Genomic DNA, 22,538 nt, shown 5'->3' with positions numbered 1-22,538 from the left:
TATTTTTTGTCATTTCACTAATTTCCTAGGGAATAATGCACGTGAAAAAATCCACACATTTATCAGTGTAAACAACTTGGTGTGGCTTGACTGAATTTGATGGGACTGTTGTGTGTTTTGATAAATTTGCTTGTTATTAAAATGGGGCACCTGCTCCTGTCAGAGCAGATTTATTCTCGACAGCTCATCTTCTGCACTTTCTTCAGGTAATTATGACATATTCTTGACAGCTAAATATTGCCTCCTCATTATTTTCCTGTCCACCGCCAATACCTTTCTGTAAAATCCATTTGAGTACATGTCCAGAACAGAACCAATCCGATACCCATTATTTATTTTAGCTCTTCTTGCTCTTTTTTTTTTTTACAATAGCCATGAGATCAGCGTTCTTCTCTGCTCCCTATAACCAGTTTAAATTCCTTCTCTTTTGGAGATTAGCTTCTCATGATCAACTTGAGAGATGCTACATGACACACCAACAGACCGAAGTCCCATGATATGTAGATGCTTCCATCTCAAAGCACATTAAATTGTTCAATAGTAAATTAACAAAAAGTTAAATTTGAAGGATGTTGTTATGGATCCATTGTCACAAGCTGGATTGTCAGAGAATGTATATCTATCAAAAGTACTACTACAGGTACTGTTCAGTGGATAAAAAGTGTAGGGGTCTAAAAAAGTAAAGACTTTAAACTGATCAGTGACATACAGGATATATATATTTCATAATTTTCTTATGGAGGAATTCTTATTTATTTAATTGACTCCTTGATTGACTGAATGAAAATGCAAAACACAAGTACGAGAAAACATTTAATTTTTCCAACTATAAAGATCACAGCCAATAGCATGCATAGTAACACACTGACACAAAAGTACTTCAAACACTTCAAATATCAAAAGTTCAGAATACGATCAACACTCAATTAGTGTTGCAATGCTTATTCAGAGAAGAGAAAGTCATGTTTGCTGCATCACATTAAAGCCCCTGATAGAACACAATGATACATCTGGCAAATTATTCAGATGGGATGAGTCGATCTGGGTTAGGCTGGTAAAAACTAGCTGAAGCTGTTACTTTCAGTCCATTTTGGTAATGTACTCAGGTCTGAATTTTTCATACTACAAATAGGATTTAGTTTCATTCTACACAGGGCTTTAAGGTGACTCAGCAACTGCTCACACTTTAATACAATCATTTAACCGTGGCATTTCCATTGTTTTGCAAAAATACTAGAAGAATGCCATATACGAGTTTCCTTATGCAACTGCTGGCTTTTTCCCCCTCAAGGTCATTACTGATGGGAGAAACTTCTTTGACATAATAACTCCAGTTGCTGCAGTATACTCGGTTTTTCTTTCTGAAAAAGCCAGCTCAACCAGTCCATGAGCTAAACTCATGACTGACATCTTGTGGCAGTTCTTGTAATTTAAAGGCATTAAGTATAGCATCCACAATAAAATAAAAATAAAATATAAAATAAAATTACAAAATTAAAATCTATTGTAAAATTACAGTCTTTTCTTAAAGACAGTCTGTCCTTGAGTTTAGCTACCGGTTGCTTGGTTTTAAAAAGGAAAAAAAAGGCTGTGAACTACAAATACAAATTCTGTTCAATACCAATACATGTTATTTTGGTATTTAAGATAAAAAATACTGTGACCATAGCAGTTTTGTATTTTTATGAGAAATTAGATGATAAAAGAAAATTTAAAACACTTAATTGAAATACTACTACAAAAAATAGAAAAATAGTTCTAGTATTACAGTTGGCAGCAGACTGGCTGGGCTCAGAGAAGAGGAGTGATGGTGGCTTGTTGGGAGCAGTGGGATCACATGATAGAGCAGCCTCTCTTGGCAGAGCGAGGGTCTCCCTGCAAAGTGACGACAAACATTCAGGGTACTGTATAAAAACACTACAAATGTTATGACACCATTTACCAGGAATAAAATACAAAATAAATTTAAAACTCACACACACACACACACGCACGGGTATCTGCTCCTTTCTGCGAGGAGCAACAGGAGGAGCACTGCCAGATCCCTACAAATGACCTCCAGCAGGCTACTGGTGTGCATACTTTTGACCAAACTGTCAGAAACAGACCCCATTAGGTGGGATGAGGGCCCGTTAAGGGTTGTAGGCAAAAAGAACAAAAAACCGAAAGGACATACGTAAAAAAGGTTATAAATTATTTTTCCATCAAGAAAACTGCTTCGGTGCCCGTTGCACCTGTCCCCGAGGTTGAAACGCCGAGCGCAGACCCGACATCATCGGCGATTGTCGTTCCAGTTGTTAAACCTGCCTGACTCCTAATCTACCATCTGATTCAGAGCCAGATCAAGATCCAGAGCCTACTAAAACATAGCTGCGCTATGAAAAAGCGACCTACTCGATGCATTGCATTTACTGCAAAGAGTGCGGCCAAAGCATTGCGGGAAAAAGTGCTTTTGCTGTTTCGACCTCAGCATTCAAAATTGAAAACTTTTCTAACAAAGCACATCTTGTGCCGTGACAGGTGAGTTACTGGCAGATCAGCTCCTCTCACAGCAGCGTTTCGGCGCCAGGCAGCGGCAAATCAAACAAGTAAGGAATCAGAAATGATGATCAAATTCAATACTGCTTACAATATCGCAAAAGAGGAGTTGCCCTTCACTAAATTCAAATCACTGATAATCCTCATGAAAAAGAACAGGTTAAATGTCAACCCGACCTACGCCAACGACCCTGCCCGCGCACAGAGTGCATCACGGATTATATACACTTCTGTGTGGACTGAACTGTCCCAACAAGGACTGTCTGCTGTTACCCAAATAACAAGCCATGGTTAACAAGAGACATCAAAGCCATCCTTAATGGGAAGAGGACTTTCAGAGGTGACAACAGGGAGGAGCTGAGGAGTATTCAGAGGGAACTGACAATCAAGATCAAGGAGGCAAAGGACAGCTACAGGAGGAAGCTGGAGGGGAAACTCCAGCAGAACAACATAAGAGAGGTCTGGTGTTGAATGAAGACCATCACCGGCTTCAGACAGGCTAGCGGCAGAGGAGACCCTAAGCGCCGCGAGGTTGGTCGGGCTGCCGTGGTCGAGCGGCTGTACCGGTAATGATCCTTCCGCAGGTTCACCTACAGAAACCTTGTTAGGACTTTTACTTCCTCTAGATAGTCAAGTTTGATCGTCTTCTCGGCGCTCCGCCAGAGCCGTGACCGATCTGAGGACCTCACTGTGTACAGGGACTTAATCAACGTGAGCACATTCCCCATCCATTTAACCCCTGTAAAAAAGTATCCAGGTGCTCATGCAGGACCTCGGCTCAGTTCAGTCTTTATTATTCTGTCTGAAATTTGGCTTGCCGCAAAACTACTGTGTCCAGTGAGGTTTTTTTTCTCTGTACCAGCACTGTGCAGGTTGTTAACATAAGAGGAAAACTATCCTATTTTGTGTGCCTAGAAGTTTTTTCATTTTGCTGAGTTATTAAAAGAGGCATTGTGTATCATTGAAGTTAAAAAATTAATTTTCATTTACATTGCAGAGCCTGTACTTTCTTACTTTTACTTGAGTAAAGGAGTTGAATGAGTACTTCTACTTTTACCAGTCTTTTTTTACTCAAGTATCTGTAATTCTACTTAAGTAAAGAATGTGAGTATACATACATACATACATACATACATACATACATACATACATACATACATACATACATACATACATACATACATACATACATACATACATACATACATACATACATACATACATACATACATACATACATACAACTGTTAATAATATAAATATAATATAAATAGTAACTGGACTTGGATCCTAAATCTGATAATGTATAGTTTCACCTGCTGGTTGAAGAGGTCCTCGTCCTCCACGCCGTCATCTTCCTCGTCCTCGTCCTCGTCCTCCTCCTCCTCCTCTTCTATGGCTTCCTTGTACGTTGTGGTTCTCTTTGCCACCTCCTACGCAAATGCATGTTAAAAACATCCATGAAGTTTGTTTTTTTTTCGCTGGGCAGCCTTATTAATCTAATAGTTCTATACTTCTTGGGTGGGACTGTCTGGGACATTTAGAAAATTGCAGGCATATTTTCCAATTGACCCACTCTTCAGAAATCAGTACGGTCAACAAATATTTAATTTAATTTGATAATTTAGGACAACCTCTTCCAGACACAACTAACTCACATGGGAAATGGTGAAAAAAAATCAATTAATCTTGGACATAAAATGACTGACTCATTTCTAATTAATAAGTCATAGTCTCTGCTAAAAAGTTATTTAAATTTTACCAAAGCAAAAATCTTAGAAACTATGCCTTCTGAGTTCAAATCAAATTACATTGCTCTGAAGAAAATGTTAGCCCCTTTCTTAATTTCTTCTATATTGTATATTTGTCAGAATTAAACGTTTGAGATCATCAGAAAGATTTAAATTAAATACAAAAGATAATGGAATTAATGAGATCGTTAATGTTGTCTTTAACTTTTACTAAAATTTGTTGGATGATCTGGGACAATGAAATGTGACAAATAAGTGAAAAAGTGGAAATCTCGCGTGCGTGTACCTCTCCCTGAGGGTTGATCAGCACCACATGGACGTCCTCGCCTGAAGCCCAGGAGGACTGGTTCTTCCAAAGCAGGTCTGTGGGAGGTTTGGAGCTCACACCAGCATCAGACGCCCACACCTGCACAAAAACAAGCACATTAGTCTTCAAAAAGCCCCCAGAAACCTCCTAATATTCAACTCAATATAACATGAAGTGACTAAGAACATACACTACTGATATCAGTCAGTTCTTTCCTGTATTAGTGGTTTAAAAGCAAGCCAGAAAAAGGAAAAAAATAGATATACGTTTCTGGTTTGATGAATGTATCCCATCCTTACATAAAAGGATTCAGAATGCTGTGGACTGGTCAGAAGGACGTAGACAGCTTCGAACATAAATCCATGGCCAGTTTCACAGACAAGGTTTAGATTTAGCCAGGAGGAGGCATTAATGTTTACGAGTTAAACTACAACATTGAAGTGGCTTTCCTGAGCTCGGCTTACGTCTGGCTTAGTTTGTCAGAGACTTAGAAGTCCTGCAGTAAGGTGGGGTTAAGCCTCATAAGGTTAGGTAGGAGCACATGCGGTTTGTGTAATGGTGTTCATAAGACAAATACATGATATAAGATTTAAGCGATTCCAGGTTCAGCTGAAAAGGATTCGAATCTAAGACAAACACTTACCGTGACTTTCTGGCCAGCCTTCAGAATATATTTGGGAGTAAACTTGTAAGTGGCTGTAGCATTTCCAGTAGTCTTGATCAACTCAAACCCCACCATGGCCTGGTCCTGGGACAAACAATAATAAAATGGGTGTTATATTCTACTGTTACATCCAAGAAAAAAATTAAAAAATAAATAAAAACAGGGACTCACCTCATCTCCACTGTGCTGGAGGCAAATGAACTTGCCATCAGTATCAATTTCATCAATGCAGATGGATCCTGTGGCTGAAGCAGAGTGAGCAATGGACACAGAGCTGCTGGCTTCTTGTTCCTCCACATCGACACGCTTTCTCTTTCCTCGACTGGTCTGCACGCTGCGGCTGCTGGACGAGGCTCTTGACACCGTGACACGAGATGAAGGACTGGGAGACAGTTGCAGTCTAGACACACACACACCACAGTTAGATATCTGATGGCCTCCTGTATTTCTGTATTTCTTGGCATTTGTAACATTATTTTGACCATGAAGGACATAGGACACAAGGAGAAGGAGGGGGTCACACAGTTTTCAGCACGGCAACTCCTGATCATGTGTGTGAAGTGACAGTGAGTCTGGATGATCCTCCTGCTGTTCTGTGTCATCCTGCTCAAAGAATGACACATCAAGCTGGAGGAGGGTAGCGCTGCAACAATTGACAGATTCAAATCAACTTAAATCCTATATGGATATAGTTGGAAACAAATTTCATCATTGGTTTGATGGGTCATCAGTGGATCCTAACAACAACAAAAGGAGGGTCATTTTATAATGTCCTGATTGCTGTTAATTTGCATGACTTGACTACATTCCTATAGGTGCATGGCTATCTGAGTGAACATACCATCCCCTGGAATGAGAGTCCACCGCTGTATTGGAAAAGCAACATCTCAGGCTTCTCTATCCTAGCCAAAGCAGCACGCAAGCACCTCTCACCTTCATGCATATCAGTCAACAGCGACCTACTCTTCTCTGCTGAAGTACAAGTTGTTGAAGGAAAGAGAAATAGGATCCTATGCGAGAAAGCAGAAATGCTTATCTTGGTAAAAGAAAAAGAAAAAATGCTGCTTATAGAGTAGGCTTAGACTTTACATTTTGTCAGTGTTAAGTACATTTACTTAAGAACATTAAGTTGGGAAATGTGCACAGAATACAGTGTCTATTATACATTTCGGTAAACTTTATAAGTGAGGATATAGTGAGGACATGTTTCAATTGTATTTATTTAGCCTGGAGATTAACTTGAAAGGAGGTTTTGTACTGTGCCATGAATATTGGCAAGTTTAATTAGTCATAAAAGCTTGTCAGGATATTTAGTTATATGGTCCAAATTTTTCTTAGATGCAAGTTAACATTATCATTAAGTCATACACTTGCTACAATTTAGAAAAGTGGCTACCATTAGTTACTTGTGTTTTTCATGGTGGCCCTTTAACTTCTTGAGAGATGATTTATGGGCTTTTCAAACAATATAAAAGTGATACTCATCATAGAAACCTGTTTTAACAGATCATATCCACATCGGTAATCAGCCATAACAGCAATGTGAATATTGGTTATCTGCCAAAATTTTCATATCGGTGCACCCCTAATTTTGACTAATTCAAACTTACTTTATGTATTAGTCATTTTGAACTGAGGCAAATTAAACATTAAACATCTTTAACTTGAATTATGAATAGTCCGATTTAAACTGTAGATATCTCAAACAGCTTTTTTAGCCATAATTCAGTTCCAGTGTATATAGCATAAAATTACAGATATATATAATGAAAAATCAATCAACATCTCTTACTGCTGCCCAGTCAAAGATGTCTACAACAAGCCTGCTTTGACTGTTTTGTAATGGATAAACGTAGCCAGATAACTGATGAAGCTATTTAAAGCCAATGCCCGTTATAGCTATTTTCAAGCTATACTTGATAATACGCGTTAGCTGAAATTGGGTAGGAGAGACACTGGAGAGACATTATATTTCTTGCCATTATTCAAAGACAGTCTAAAGTGATTAAAGGGGACATAGCATGCAAATTCCACTTTGTTAGTGCTTCTACACATTAATGTGGGTATCTGGCATGTCTACCAACCCAAAAACTCTGGGAAAAAAAACACTTGCGCGTTTTGTTATGGTTCCTCTAAGTCAGAAACGTCATGCTTGAGTGACTGGATTGAGCTTCCTGTGTACTGTGTCGTCACAATACACTGGAAGTCTCCCTACATGGCCTTGGCCCACCCCATCCCCCCGCCCCCCCACACTCGTTACACCGGGTTTACACCGGACGCGGAAGCGCCGCACCGTTCTCAAGCGCGCAGCCGCCTGGCTGTTCACACGGGACGAGCATTTCTCCGCTGGTCAGCCCCATAGACTGTATATATAAGGTCAGCCCGCGATTCTGCTTTCTCCGCTTGTTGTTGTACCCGTTGAATGTCGGGGTTCAGGGTAAATGATGGTCTTCATAGCCCCCCACCCCTCTCTTCTCTCTGTCTGTCTGCTTATGTGCTTGTAGTGGATGGGCAGAGGGGGACATTTAATTATGTGATTCGAAAATTAAAACTCCAGGACAACAAGGGAATACAAAGTATGGGATGCATATTTGATCATTTATATCATATAAAATATGTAATTTATATCGTTTAAAATCATGGGGGAGAGGGGGAGGGGGAGCTGGCTCATTAGCATTTAAAGGAACAGGCACTCAAAACAGTTTTATACAGGGTAAAAAGGGTGCTGTTTTAAATGATCCTTGTGGTATTTTGACCAAAGTATGTTACAGACATTTCATTAAGACCCCAAGGAACCATATCAACTTGTGGTAAAATGGGCATGCTATGTCCCCTTTAAGCAATATTTGATCAAATATTATTTACATTCCCTATGACCATTTACTTAATTTAATTTTTTAAGTGTTGTGGCGTTGTCTTAACTTGTCATATATACCAGGAATTACTTCCTGTCTGGGTGCAGAAAAAACTAATTTGGTGTCAGAAACAGAGAGGAAATTTAACTGATGTGATCACAATTTACAACACTTGCGGGTCCTCACCTTTCTTCTTCTCCTTCCAGAAGTTTGCGGTAGGCGTTGATCTCCATGTCGAGAGCAAGTTTAACGTCAAGCAACTGTTCGTACTCATTCAGCTGTTGCTGCATCTTGGCCTGGATCGCCATCAATTCCCGTTCTTTGTCTGCCATCAACTTGCGGCTTTTGTCCTTCTCTTGAGCCAATGCTGACTCCAGCTCCATAATACGATCACGCCAACCACGGGTCTGAATACAAACATGGTCAGAGAGGGAGGTAGCAGTAATGCATGGGTCACAGGGCATGCCAACACTTAATCATGCGTTTAACATGCTTCAATTCCATCATAGCGGAGATGAACATTTTATCTAAGCATCAGTGAATCAGAAGGTGTATTTGTTAACTTGAGTTTTTCCTGTAATTTTTAATTGATGTGTAAATTTACATTCTTTGAAACAAGTAATGTGAACATAAACCTGGATCCAGAGAATTATCCTTTGATAATCCTGTGTATGAATGATTGACCCAATATTTTATAAAAAGGTGAGCATAAGACTGTTTTATAATTAAAAACATTGTTTTCACAGCTTTACAGATGGAAACATAAGTGATAGCATATTGATGGTCTGACAATCAGACTAACTTCAGCCCTGTCTGTCGTAAAAACTTGAGCTAGACTTCCTGCATTATCATTTGTCTCACCAGTATCTGATGCAACATGCCTCAGCAGTGCTAGTTAATTAGGAAGATAAAATGCCAACCTCTTTCTGCAGTCCTGTCAGCTGGGCGCGGAGGCTCTCAATCCTCTGAGAGGACTCTCGGAGCTCCTCTCGGGCCACGTTGGCTGAAGCTCCGTTCATCTCAGACAACCGATGCAGATCCTCCAGCTGGAAACAAACAGATGATTCTGGTCAGCAACATAAACGTTGTTTCCTTTTCATCACACTTAAAGGGAACTAAGCAGCCAGTCACTTCCTGACACACAGGAAGTTGCTGATGTTGTGTTTGCCATGTTGGCCTACTCGATTACAAATAGTAAGAGTGACATAGACTTGCTTACATGCACACTATGAATTAGGACAGCATATGATTGTATTTTTGCATTCATCTTTGCAGTCATCAGTCTTAATGTTCTTTTCTTATTCATGTTCTGAAGGACTAGACAAACATGCAAACAGCTAAATGAACCAATATTTTTAAAAATCACCGTTGTGCTAAAATTTACACATGCAGTTATTTCACATTTTACTATAATGCACTATACACTGCATGTGTTGCTCATCATCCACATCAGTTTACATCACACCTTGTCAGACAATTGACTAATAATTCTTTGTCTAACAAAATCCAATCTTGTCACACTCAGGTCATGCCCTTTGATGTCATTACAGCAGCCAAAGCAACTGTGAAAGAAAAGTGTCTTTCATAGAGAAAGAGAGGATTCTTAGAGGATGGGTCTTGTTTCATGAAACCTCACAGTCCATTAGGAGAGTTAGAGATTGTTCACCGCATCTTTCACTGTTTTCTCTCAGGAGCATGTGTGAGAATACGGTGAGCGAAGACTCAAATGAAAATGGAGGGGGACGTGGTCTTTTCCCTTATTTCCTGAAACACACACACCACCTCCTCCTCTACCAGCTACTTTGATTTCCGACCAAATCCATCCTGTTCGTAAGAGTTTCATTTACAAATGCTGCTTACGCACAAAACAGGGTCTGAAACATGCATATGCCACATGCATGGGCGTATTCTCCTGTCAAACTTGACAGGAGAACACGCCCACCTGTGCACGAACTCTGACCCATGCATACTAACATTTTGGAGATGGCAAAGTGCCGATGCAGACGAAAGGTGGTGAATTGAAGCCAGATTATGGCTCCACTTTATCATAAACATTAAACCAGCACTGTTATTTGTGCTCATAAAACATAACTGTTCCATAAGAACCTTAAATTGTAAAACAACTTCCCCCAAATTGAGCTCAAATACCATTAAATAGCGAGTTGAAGAATATCTCTAAATAATGGCAGTGTTTCCTAGGTAGGTAAGCAAGGTAAATTTCAAGTACTGTACATGTCCTAATAACTTCTGCTTAGTATTGGTGTTTAATTGTTAAAAGCATAAAGGGAGTGCAGGTCAGTGGAAGAGTGGGGAGAGAGGACAGTCAGGACACACTTTAGTTTTCATAAAGTATGTGTGTAAAATTCACTGTAGGGTAGGAGTAGGGGATAGAAGGATGAGGAGGAAAAGAGTTCTCAGCGACCAGGAAGATTCCCTAAGTAGTTGAAACAAGTTCCCTCAGAAAGCAAGTCTCTTCTTTATTCAGTTTATTTGCGAGTGGCAACCAACTTCAAGGTCCATTACCGCCATCTACTGTGTTGGTGCACTGTTTCTGGAATTACTGCAATGTGAGGTCGATGAGACCCTGAAAGCGCTTCTCTTTTTGCCTCCACCTTTATATCTCACCACTTTTTTTATTTTATTTCAGGCAATGTCCTTTCCTTTCTGTCGTACGCACTCTTATTCACTGAAATATCTGCAGCAACACACACACACACACACACACACACACACACACACACACACACACACACACACACACACACACACACACACACACACACACACACACACACACACACACACACACACACACACACACACACACACACACACACGCGCTTAATGAAATAATTCACAATAGAAATCCATTGATTACCCAGGTCATTTAACATTGTAGCAAGTGTATGACTCTTGACCATTTATGGTTAATGTGGAGGCATGTAGAGGGCAGAATATGAGGGAGATCCGCACACAACATACACGCCAATATATTATGAATCGACAGTTGTTGGGCTGACGGTTGAAGATTGGAAATTTGTTAACATGTCGCTCAACCCTAGCACGTAGCCCAGCTCCCATCCCCCGCTCCTGTTTGCTCGCCCTCCACCGTGTCATTTCGCTGGTCGGATGGTAATGCCAGTGGTCTTTAGGGTACGTAGGATCTCAGGGGACTAAAAGTGTTGAAACTAAACCCTGTGTAGTGATTAAAGATGGAAAGCAGCTGGGATCAATCATAGCTGGAAAACTGCAGCTACCCTAATAGAAAATGGACTAACAAAAACTAGCACAAAAGAAAACATGAGAAGCAGCTGCGTCTGCATGCACCACCGCCATTCAGAAGAAGTGCTTTGTACTTTTGTGTTTCAACATGACAATGACCCTGAGCCCACAGCTTGTTGTCAAAGAGCTTGACCAGCCCACACAAAGCCCTGACCTCAACCCTTCTTCCTCTGGCATGAACGATCACATGTAATGGATTAGCATAGGAATGGAGATTCTACTGTACTGAAACTTTTAAAGTTAAGGTAAGTTATAAAGTGAGTGTGTGAGTTCCTACTTTGGCCAGGTAGGTGCTCTCCATGTTGTCCTTGTATATCTTGATCTGCTCCTCATTCTGAGCCCTCATGTCAGTCAGGGCCTCAGTCAGTTTATATTCATACTCCTCTTTCCGCCCAGAGTCCACCTCCACCAGTCGGCTCTCGTAACACTGCCGGGCCTCTTTCACTTCCTGTAACACAACACGGAGTCAGCACTGTTTCACCCTGTCCTAATTGATTCAAGTCAATTGTTGTTAGTTTGCAGAAACAAAAGAAATTAATCAATTTTTTAAATGAACTAGATAACCATTTGTTGCAGTCCCTTTGAAAATAATCATGCTTCTGCTGTTGTGGGAGACGTTGTCTGTTCTATTTGATCAACTAATCTCCTGTACTCACCTCTTCATGCATGCTCTTACGGAAGTCCTTGTCCTCAGTCAGACTCTGGCAGCGATTTTCCAGGTCAACGCGCAGAAGCATTTCATCTGAAAGGTGCTTTTTGGCCTGAGTGAGACCTGTATCCAGCTGATGACACACACACAAAAAGACTTTAAAAATAAGTCTGGATGAATGTAAAATGGTTCTCAAGTTTAATACGGCCAGAATAGCATTCAAGAAAAACTGAACCTGACAGGGAAGCACTAGTGAAAGAATGAGATAGAAGTAGACATCACTTACAACTACACTTTAGCTTTAAAAAGCCACAATTAAATCTCTCTGTATCACTCCATTAGTGTCCAAATGAACAGTTAAAAAGACACACAGATCTTTAGACTCATCATATTTATGTCAGTAGTGCAGTACCTCCTGCAGCTCTTCTCGCAGGTCAGTCATGGTGGCCTCCATGCCCCTCTTCTCAGACAGTGCTGTAGCCAGCATAGCGTCTTTGGAGTTGAGCTGCGCCTCCAAGTCCTTCAACCTGGCCTGGGCTCCTGCTGCCTCCGAGTCCTTCTTGTGGTAGCTGGGATAAGGCAAAGGCATGTTGAGTTTGTGTAGATGATAGTGTGTGATGCTGGTGTCTGCTTGAGATACCAAAACTCAAAAGATTGCCATCAAGGACCTAAGCCACACCTGAACAATGGCAATCAAAGGTATGCAAACCCTTTAGCTTGACCTGGCTTTCTGCATTAATTGGTCATTAGATGTCGCCAGATCTTCCTCTAAGTTACAAGTATCGACAAACACAATGTAGTAGGGGATGTTCAGAAATAACTTGCAGAGCGTCCTCACTTTCTGACAAAACACACACACACAACAAGGGAGCGAGCAGAGACAGTGAACCAGGTCAAAAGTAGAAAAAGTATTCCCCATCCCAGAATATATATTTTTTTACTGACATTTAGATTTTTTTCAGTGACATATTGAGTTGATGGTGACTCTGCTGCTGTCAGCTTTACTGTTGCTGATCTAGATGCATTATTTCTTCGTTTTAAATATTTTTAAGTTCTACGTGAACTTTTTTTGAAAATGTTTCTTTATAAAAACACGCAGGATTTCTATTTCCTAGTCGTAAGTCTGGGTTAACTAAATAAACACAAGTCTTTCAGTGGGTTTGTGAGCAAAGAGGACAGTCACTTTTCTCATGGTGTGCCTCTGGGTTAAAAGGGTGTGGGACTGCCACTAAAGTGGACACACTATGAGTGGAATGTAGAGTGGTATGTCCACTTTCTCACGTGTTACTGAAAAACATTAGCTAGGAGAGGCCAGGCTCTCACTTCACAGAACATAGTCAGTAAACCATACGAGAACACAGCAGCTACCAAACACACTTTAGAAAGTTATCATACAGATTCGTCAAAAAGTACATCAGAGCTGTATATTCAAAAACAGCTCCTGTTATTGTATTTCTTATTGCATCTTAAGTTTTCAGTCACCACAGGCACAATTATAAATTGGCCAGAGAAATTTTAGGATGCACACAGGCATTACTTGCATGCACATTAAAAAGACAGTTTAGGAGAGGCCAAATGTGTTTCATGTAGTGATGAAATTATCAACGTAAAAAATTTTTAAAAAAATGATGGCACTTTTCACAACCAACAATTTTAACTGAATGATCGAACTAAATAAATACATTAAAAAGGTCTTTGACTATTGTCTTCTGATGATGAGCAAAAATAACTATCTGTTATTTCATCAAACTGACCAGATACAATCCAACGCTTTAAACATAGCAGAGGACACTGCACAGCTTCCAGGATTTATCAGAAAACATAAAAGAGTATCGACAAAACCAGTTGGACACAGTCCAGTTTCATTCATTCCCTCGAATGGGAGAGTGGGCTGTAGCCTTCAACAGCAAACAACCTTAAGTTATTGAATAAACAATAAACAGCCCCCGCCCTGTTTTAAAGATAATGTGCAATTTGATCTACATAATGGTTGTATTGTCCACTCTAGCTGGTGTTGTTGCAGCTGCTGGAAACACCTGCTCAACTGGGACAAATGTCCTGAAGATGCACAAATACTCACAACATATGCTGCCAGCCCAGTGCCACCAGTACATGCATCTTAACTCAGAGCAGGAGTGTGTCACTTTTATACAGTTCATCTCTTCTGTATGCATTATGTTCCGAAGCATGTAATTAATAATAATGTATAATTACAATACTGCAACTGCAGCATTTCAGCCTCCAGCCTGTGTTAACCAAGCAGCTGCTCTGTTGGAGATCATCACGGGCCTCTGGAAGCCAAGTAAACCCAACAGGTGCAATTGTTTTAGACACAACCAAGTAGTACAACACTGCATACAGTTGCATCACAAGTGACACTTTTAGCCACAGAGGTGCAAAGTCAAAATCCTGCACCTCCATTCAAAGAAAAAAAAACAACACCCATCGAAAATAACAAATCATTGCTTGGTTTTTACTCGGCTTAATGTGCAGTTGGTCAACTAGCAGGTCTTTTACTTCAGGGAACACAGTAGAATCCCCAGTTTCCCGGAGGAAACTTTGCCCATTGTCTACTCATGCACTTTGACAGCTGTGACACAGTTGCTGCTGCCCCGATCTCCAGGATATACAGAAACTCACCATACCCATGTGAGTGTTTCTACCTTTGTATATACAGTCTATGGTTTCTACTCATGTTTATTAATACATGGGTATTGTCTCTATACAATATCAATTTGAGACAATTTGGACATTAAAATCGGGATCATGTCTGATAGGTTTCCTGTGTACACAGCAAAACCAAAATGCTGTTTTAATTCGAGACAGATCCTGATGTTTGCCCCTAAAGGCACCATGTGACTAACCTTCACGGGAGCGGACTCGTTCGGATTAAATCACGGGTGGATTTCTCCAAACGAAACTGATACCAACAACTGATTCGATCTTTTACTTATTTAGGATTAGTTATTGTAAAAGTTCACAGTTGCGAGTTTCAGCAAAGCAGATAACGGTGGATGAGTAATGACTAGAATTGTTTGTTACTTAAAAAGATAAATGTTGTGATTACATCAAATCTAATTTGGCCGTTCCATGGTCAACTCTTGTTTGGGGTGGAGTCGGACTGACGCGCTCTTCCCTGAACAGAGTTCCGTGCCTGATGGATCAATTGTGGCTCGAAAATCAAAAGTCGGCTGCAGCTTCACACTCGTCTGCAGGCGTCCCTGTCCGACTGTGTCGCGCAATTCAAGTGTTAAAAGACTTACTTGTGCAGAAGCTGCTCATTCTCGGACTTGAATTTCCCGAGCTCGATCTGCAGCCAGGCCCGCTCCTTGGACGAGTCATCCAAACACCTCCTGGCGTCGGCTAGCTCGGTCTCATACAGGGCTTTCAGTCCGGTTACCTCCCGGCTCCGGACGTCTTCCTTTTCGGTGATCTGCAGATGGAGCACGCTGTTTTCAGACTCCAAACTGCGGACAGTGTCGATGTAGTGGGCCAGGCGGTCGTTGAGGTCCCTGAGCTGGTGTTTCTCCTGCAGTCTGGTGATCCTGGTCGGACTAAGCGGTGTGCCGCTACCGCACGTGCTTCTCTGGCCGGTCGGAGTTGCAGCCGCGGTCGCCATTTGTACAAGAGGAGCTAAAAAACCCGGAATAAAAGACACAAAGCGAACCGAACCAGACCAGGACACAACTTGTGCTGGTATAACAATTTGTATTTCGGCGGTAAACAACCGGCACTTCCGAAAACTACCCTGGAAGTGAATGTCTTCTATTCTTCACAGAATGAAAGGGGGTTTGGCTTGCTAACATGGCGGCTCATTGAAATGTTGACAATGTGATCGACTGGCCAATGGGGTGGCTCGACGCAATGCGCCTCTCTACTTCTGGGTTGACTTGAAAGTAACACCGAAGTAGGCCGATTAACTCCCGAGCGGGCGGAGACGATTTCCTCGACGGACTGACTAATGGCTAACTCCGTTAGTTGAACCGCAGTGTCCCGGTGTCAATAACGAACAGCGCTTCCCATAATGGCTGAAGCTACAGTTTTACTATCTTCAGTCTTCTCTGTGCTCACAGACTCTGGCTGCGTCCAAATAACCTCCTTCACTAACCGCTACAAGGGAAGATGCGAAGGAGAAGCTGTGAGGAGTTAGGAAAGGAAAGCAACTGTTCGGAGAAAATCCGACTCTACTGACACTCATTGTTAAAATAACCGTATTTATACCAGAAGATACGCACAAGACGTGCACTACTCTGTGCTGTGCGCTGACAGTTATAATAAAGTTTCCTGTTTAAAACAGAATGACACGTCCTGAGAAAAGATGGTTTCAGTTTAGGGTTAGGGTTAAACAGTTAGAACCCCATAACAGACCTGGCCGGCTGACCAATCGGAGAAGACTGGGCTTGTTTTTGCGAAGGGGGGCAAGAGCAATATGTTTCAGGCGGACAGTGGTTGTATATATTTTCCCGTGGTTGTTCTCGGTAAAAAGGAGACAAAATCTGAAAGAACTAATGTGTTTCCAAACCAGTCACAAGGCCCAAGCATAATTTTTCATCTGTAAATTAAGTTAACACACATATTGCACAATTCATTGTTAAGCTAGTTGTATCTGAATATCTTTTCTGCAGCTGCAAAGTCAACATATGGAAAGCAGATGGTACCTCCTGAAAGAAATCTGGCAAAAATCATCAAAATGGTGCCTGGCATTTACTTGCGGAGTGTTATGGACACTTAAAGGGGAACAAATCAGAGATTTCAAGAATAAAGTTGTATTACTACAAGACACAATTTTAGGCTACGTGTCCTTTTAGAGGGGTAATATCATAAACTCTTACTAAATTATTACTTTACTCTCGCAATAGTACAACTTCTTCTCAACTACGAATTTATTCTCAGAATTTTACGTAATTATGCTCGAAATTTAAGGTGGTTTTTTTCAACATGGCCCCGCCTTCAACAATACTAGCTTTGTATCTGGTTAGAATAGGTAAGTGCAGCAGTTGGGCTGAAGGAGAATGCAGAAGAGAGAGAGAAAACTAAAACATCTCTCCTAAACGTGTGAGGGAATAAAGATGTATCATATCATAATTATTGTGTTTTAGATTTCATCTAAACAAATAAATCTGCCATGATTGCCCATCAGTCTATACTCTGTAAATCAATTTCTGTCTTTACAATATATTCAGACCATTATTGTGGTACTACAATTCAGTCAGCTTTAATGACCCTTAAAATGTCTCTACAACTTTATTGGAGTCAACCTGTACTGAGTTGACTGGACAGTTAAGTTGGGCATATATCTGTGTAAATACTGTGTAGCAAGGTCCTAATAAAAGGCAACTATGTGTCATGGTTACACTCACACCATTTCCTGTTGCATGTTCTATGTCACTTCCTGTTTTATTTTGATACTCACGCTTGTCTCTGTTTCTTCTAGGTAGCTTCACTCCTACCCCCGTGTGTCTCACAGATTGTCTTCCCCTCCCTGTGTGTAGTTTAGCTGATGTCTGTCTTTATGTAAGGTCTGTGTCGTCCCCTCGTCCAGTGCCAGTTCGTCTCGTATTGCACACAGCGTTCCAGACTTTTACAGACTCTACCCAAGACAACTGGAAACTGTGCTGCCAAAGGCACTTCAACTCCAATACTGCATTAAGGCCCTGAACACTTGTAAAAGGAAGATTTCAATTTATGTTTTTTAATAAAGTTGCAAGAAATTTTAATACAAATATTTTCAGCAGGACACTGATGAAAAATTATATTTCTTTCCAATTAAATCTAAAGCACAATTAATGTACTAAAATCGAAGGTATCTTAATAGTATCTGAAGCCACAGTTGACAGGTGAACTCAAAATTGACAGCTTGATAAAATTATGTTTTGTTACCTTTGATTTTCTTCACCAATGACCATAACCATTAATTAAGGTTACAGTAAACGGCATCGTCACACTTCTGACAAAAACAGCCATGAACTACAAATATGTGTGCATATCGAACTTGTGCGTGTTAAGTTTGGCAGTGAAATGAATAGAGCAGGCCACTGATGCTGTTTTTCTGCGGTGATCTCAACAGTCACAGTAACCTTTGTCGGTGACACCATTATCTTCATACTGTGCAAAGACAAAACGTCTCAAGATCCATATTCAACAATCGGCCAGAGATTATGTGTTTGCTTGTGCATTGCTAATCAACTTAAATCGGATACCCTGTTCTCTTTCTAACGGAATAATCCAATAACAAACAAGCTCATTAAGAGGTTTCTTTCAGGAATATCTTCAGAGTAAGTAAGTAAAACTGCATCTTCCAGACTGCTGCCAAGTTTCAATATTTGTGTCTCTAAACCAAAACCAAAAGGTAAAAACATCATGTTATTGAAGAGCAGCTTAACATCCCATTTTAGTTTGAGCACAAATTCCTGAAATGCATGAATGAATTTGAACAATCACACTAATTCCTCCCATGTGCTAATATATTGTCAGATGGTTTTTATCTCTCTGCTGTCTAACCCAGGTAGCTGCACAGTAAATTACCAACCAAACATTGTTCCATCTTGATCTTTATTTGTGTTGCATTCACAAAGACACATTAGAAAGCCAGTTAAACTTGGACAACTTGTGCTGCATCACATTGCTGCTGAGAATTAAAAATGGTTTAGCTACGTTTTCCCGGTCTATCTTATTAGATGAACCTGACCTCTGTTGCACTGCAGCTTCTCTTCAGAATGGATGTAAATCGTTTAAACTAAATATGTTCACTCCCCTGTTTCTTAATACGACACTGATTACAACCTACTGCATCCATGGTATGGTCCACTGAGTTATATCTTTGTCTGACCACTGTGTAGCATTCTCAACATGATCAAACTATTCATGAAGTCAGACTAACATTGGATTGTGTGCTCGGTTACAGTGGATGAACGAGTGTTAACCTGAACATAACCTTGAAAGTGAGCCATATTTAACTGTGTGTGTGCAACCCCTGTCTCAGCTAATTGGTGCTAAGTAACACTACACCTCTGGTCTAAAAATCTGTTTTAAAAGATGCTTCATCTGACTGTCGCCTAGAATTAGAAATGGAGTTGTAACGCATTTAAAGAACTTATAGCTCACATATCACTCCTATGACTCAAAGCATCTTTCATTTAGGCTCTTTGTGAACAGTATGCTGACAATATATTCCATAAGATAAACAGGTTGCATTTCTAACACAGTTGGACTACGAGTGTGGGAGTTGCACGACATCAGTCCAGCCCACACTGCTGACAGCTGATTGCTTTATAAATGTGTACTATATGTATATGAGGGTAGGGGGGTGAAGTTGACCCTAAATTACAAAATTTCACAGTGGATAGAATTACTGCATTTTGAGAATAACTTCTTTTGCAATACACCACCAAAACACCACAGAATCTTCCTAGGATACATATATTTTACTAACTCAAAAGTTAATTTATTTGGCAGCTTAGCAAATCAAAAGCTCTTACACAGCACAGACACACTCAAGTAAGCTAAGACAGTGAGGTGTGGGGAAGAGCAATATCTACCCTGTATGAGTGAGGCACCTGCCGGCCACTGTCTCTGGAGTTCTCAGTGAAGTGCTGACAATGTAAACAGTTTCAGAGTTTAACAAAAGGAACAGCTCTCTGCAAATGTGCACAGTGATAAACATTATAAACATGTAGCCTTGTTTTCAAGCTAAATTAGAACTGACCTTGATTGCGTTACAAAATGTTAAAACTTCATATCTTTTTAGGAGACTCTGAGTAGATACGGTATAATGTTAAGCTTAGTCAAATGAGCCACTAAACGATTCAAGTGAGGTCCATTTTTACCCATGTGCCTGTCTCCTTTTGTCCGTAGGGCTGGGTATCAAAAGTCAATATCTTCGAAGTGTGAGAACTTTACCAGTAACACCAAGAATGAGGATCTGTTGTACTCACAGCTGGTCTTGTTCGCTCATTCGAACAGATCAGTTCATGATTTGAATAGTAATATTCCAATAGACTATATTTCACTTGAGTGAGGTATCGGGCAGCTATTAGTGACAAAAGTTCAAATGTTTCCTGAAAAAAATGTGTTTGTGAAGTATCAAAAAAAGGAGCATTTTAAAATTGGTAGCAAAATTCACATCAGCATTACGATGGAAAACGTTGAACTAATACCAGCCCAGGTTTAAACATACAAAGCAGTTTTAGAGGAGAAACAATTCCATTGAAATTCAATGAAAGACAGATATCAACCATTTGTGCTAGTTGGAAACAAATTCATCTAGAGAAATAAAACCATTCAGATTAAGTGAAGTTACACTTATACTTAGTTTTAATGACGCTAATTAAGAAATGTATTGAGACAAGATATGAATTCTTGGTTGATTCTGGGATTGCACATTAGCTAGCATTCTAGACAAACATGTTGTCTACGTTGATGGATGGGTCTCAATAACATCTCTACATTTGGTTAATTGTAGTGAAAAAATGTAAATAAAGCAAGACTGAAATGTCATTGGATTCAGGCTAGTGTACTATAAGACTGTTTAAACAACCTCCCAATAATCCAGGTTTCAAGACTTCCATTTCTGGTAAATGTGCATGTCACTGAAACTGTTGTTACTATCAAAAAGGCAGGGTAGCCATATTCACAGTCAGCCAGGCCAGGGTGTAGACCATTTGATCCATGTAGAGGAGAATGTGCAAAAAAGTCACCCATACTATGCTAATTCTGAACTGTTCTTTGTTCATTTAGCTTGTGCATGTACACACCGAAAAGGCAGTGTGGAGTCGAACCTTACAACTGACTGATTAATGCCTCCATAAGCTGAAGGCTAACACAGAAACATAGCACACACTGTATGTATGTGCATGTGTATGGGTGCAAAAATGTGCAAATGTGTTTGGATGTGTGCATTTTTGAATAGAACCCTAGGCCAGAGTATAATCAAACTGTCCCTTCTCCAGACCATCGAGGCCATCTGCCCAGGTGGAGGTTGGCATACTCCGGTAGGGGTCCAGCAGGATACGGAAGCATCGGACAATAAGGATAAGCAGGAAGACAAAGAGGAAGATGACCAAGGCAAAAGTTGTTTTCTGCTCCAGGGACATGGCAGTGATGGCTGAATCTGTTGAGGATGAGGAGGAAGACGTGGAGGAGGAGAGGGCAACAAAGTGTGCCCCTGCGGAGTAGAGCAGAGAGGAGAATGCAGAGGTGAAGGGCTCTCTCTCCATCATCCAGAAGAAGTGTGTGGTGGGGACAGGACAGTAGCACTGAAGATCCCACAGGAGGCACTGTGGCATCCTCTTCACTCCAGCCCAGCCCCTTCACTTGGATTTCATTGTCTGGGGAGACATTGGACCAAAGCATCTTTATCAACATAGAAATCACAAAGTTCTTTGAGTTAGAAATTATGAATGACTTGAACAACATCAAACCATAGTTTAATTACTGACACAAGGTAGATTTGTTCTTATTTACCCAGGTTTTGAGATACTATTAAAGAGAATGGAATTTTGTCTGTGAGGCTCACAGCATTTGGTACAAAGTAATATTAGTGGATTGAGTGGATGAATGAAATGTACTATTACTACTACTATGTAAATATGTACTACTACTAGTAATGTTTTTACTTCTTAAAGTAGCGCATGAAAAAAAACATGTGTACTGCATGTATTGCATACAAAAATGAGTCATCTGGAGTTTGAACACATTTTGGATTTCATAACTTAAATACTTAGATCAGCAAGACCTATGATTTGTGAATACCTTACTCAGTAGTCAGTTACTGGATGAAAGTGACTGCCTAATGAGTACATGTGAAATACAAGTCACTCAACTCAGCCATGAAGCCAGCAACAATGCACCATCTACATCAACTCTTCAACCTTTACTGTGTATAAGGACCAGCTCATTCACCAGGACTCTGGCAGATCACCACACTCTCACTTCGTCCATGCAGACAGTCCCCTCATAGCTTCAGCTGCAGTTGTGTGTGTATCCACAAGTGGCATCGATGCAGTTCTCTCTCTCAAGTGAGAAAGTTCACTCTTTTTTCTGTCTACGTGGTGCGCGTGCAGCCCTGCTACAGCCAATAGAAAGAAGTCATTCTGTGGGAAACCCTGCAGAGCAAGTGAAAGAAAATTCCTGGATTCGTCCATTTATCTGAATCCACACCAAAATCCAACGGGTTCTTTTTAGTGGTAATCCATCCAGGAGTTTTTGCATTATCCTAAATAATTAACAGAAAAAAGGTAAAAACAGAATCTGATTGGTGAAGGTCATTAAAACATAACTTATTTGAAACATGAACACTTAAACACATATCCCTGTGAATAGGGCTAAATAATAATTGAACCTTTATTTATATAACATTTACAAGTTAAAAATGAAAATTTGAAGGCAAACAATAGGAAACACTTAAAAGGCAAACAATAAAAAAAATGTTATAGGCAAGATAAAAAAAGATAAACAAATTAAAATAAAACATTTGATCATGTTATTGATTCAA

At 40.3% G+C, this 22,538-nt stretch overlaps 1 protein-coding gene across 1 annotated transcript; it reads right to left on the bottom strand.

The window, feature by feature from the left end:
- Window positions 1-800: 800 nt before the first annotated feature.
- On the bottom strand, window positions 801-15,860 carry lmnb1 (lamin B1). The gene is made up of 11 exons (XM_035184179.2): window positions 15,310-15,860; window positions 12,459-12,615; window positions 12,054-12,179; window positions 11,675-11,845; window positions 9,036-9,161; window positions 8,302-8,522; window positions 5,432-5,660; window positions 5,240-5,344; window positions 4,576-4,695; window positions 3,855-3,971; window positions 801-1,875 (listed from the first exon to the last, which is right to left on the bottom strand). Exons 1-11 carry the CDS (start codon window positions 15,663-15,665, stop codon window positions 1,834-1,836), a joined length of 1,770 nt encoding a protein of 589 aa, XP_035040070.2. The 5' UTR covers window positions 15,666-15,860; the 3' UTR covers window positions 801-1,833.
- Between the last annotated feature and the right edge of the window lie 6,678 nt (window positions 15,861-22,538).

Source organism: Hippoglossus stenolepis, chromosome 18, assembly GCF_022539355.2.
Source record: "Hippoglossus stenolepis isolate QCI-W04-F060 chromosome 18, HSTE1.2, whole genome shotgun sequence".
NCBI classification, from domain to species: Eukaryota; Metazoa; Chordata; class Actinopteri; order Pleuronectiformes; family Pleuronectidae; genus Hippoglossus; species Hippoglossus stenolepis.
The sequence above is the reverse complement of the archived record's forward strand: the minus strand, read 5'-3'. Positions and strand labels throughout refer to the sequence as shown.

Bases quoted from the DNA above. Each gene is read 5' to 3' on its own strand.
- lmnb1 (XM_035184179.2), bottom strand. From the start codon at position 15,665: ATGGCGACCGCGGCTGCAACTCCGACCGGCCAGAGAAGCACGTGCGGT. The intron at 8,523-9,035 runs GTTGGCATTTTA...GTTTGTATTCAG, and splicing joins TGACAGGACTGCAGAAAGAG to ACCCGTGGTTGGCGTGATCG. The intron at 5,661-8,301 runs GTGAGGACCCGC...GTGTGTGTCTAG, and splicing joins CTGGAAGGAGAAGAAGAAAG to ACTGCAACTGTCTCCCAGTC.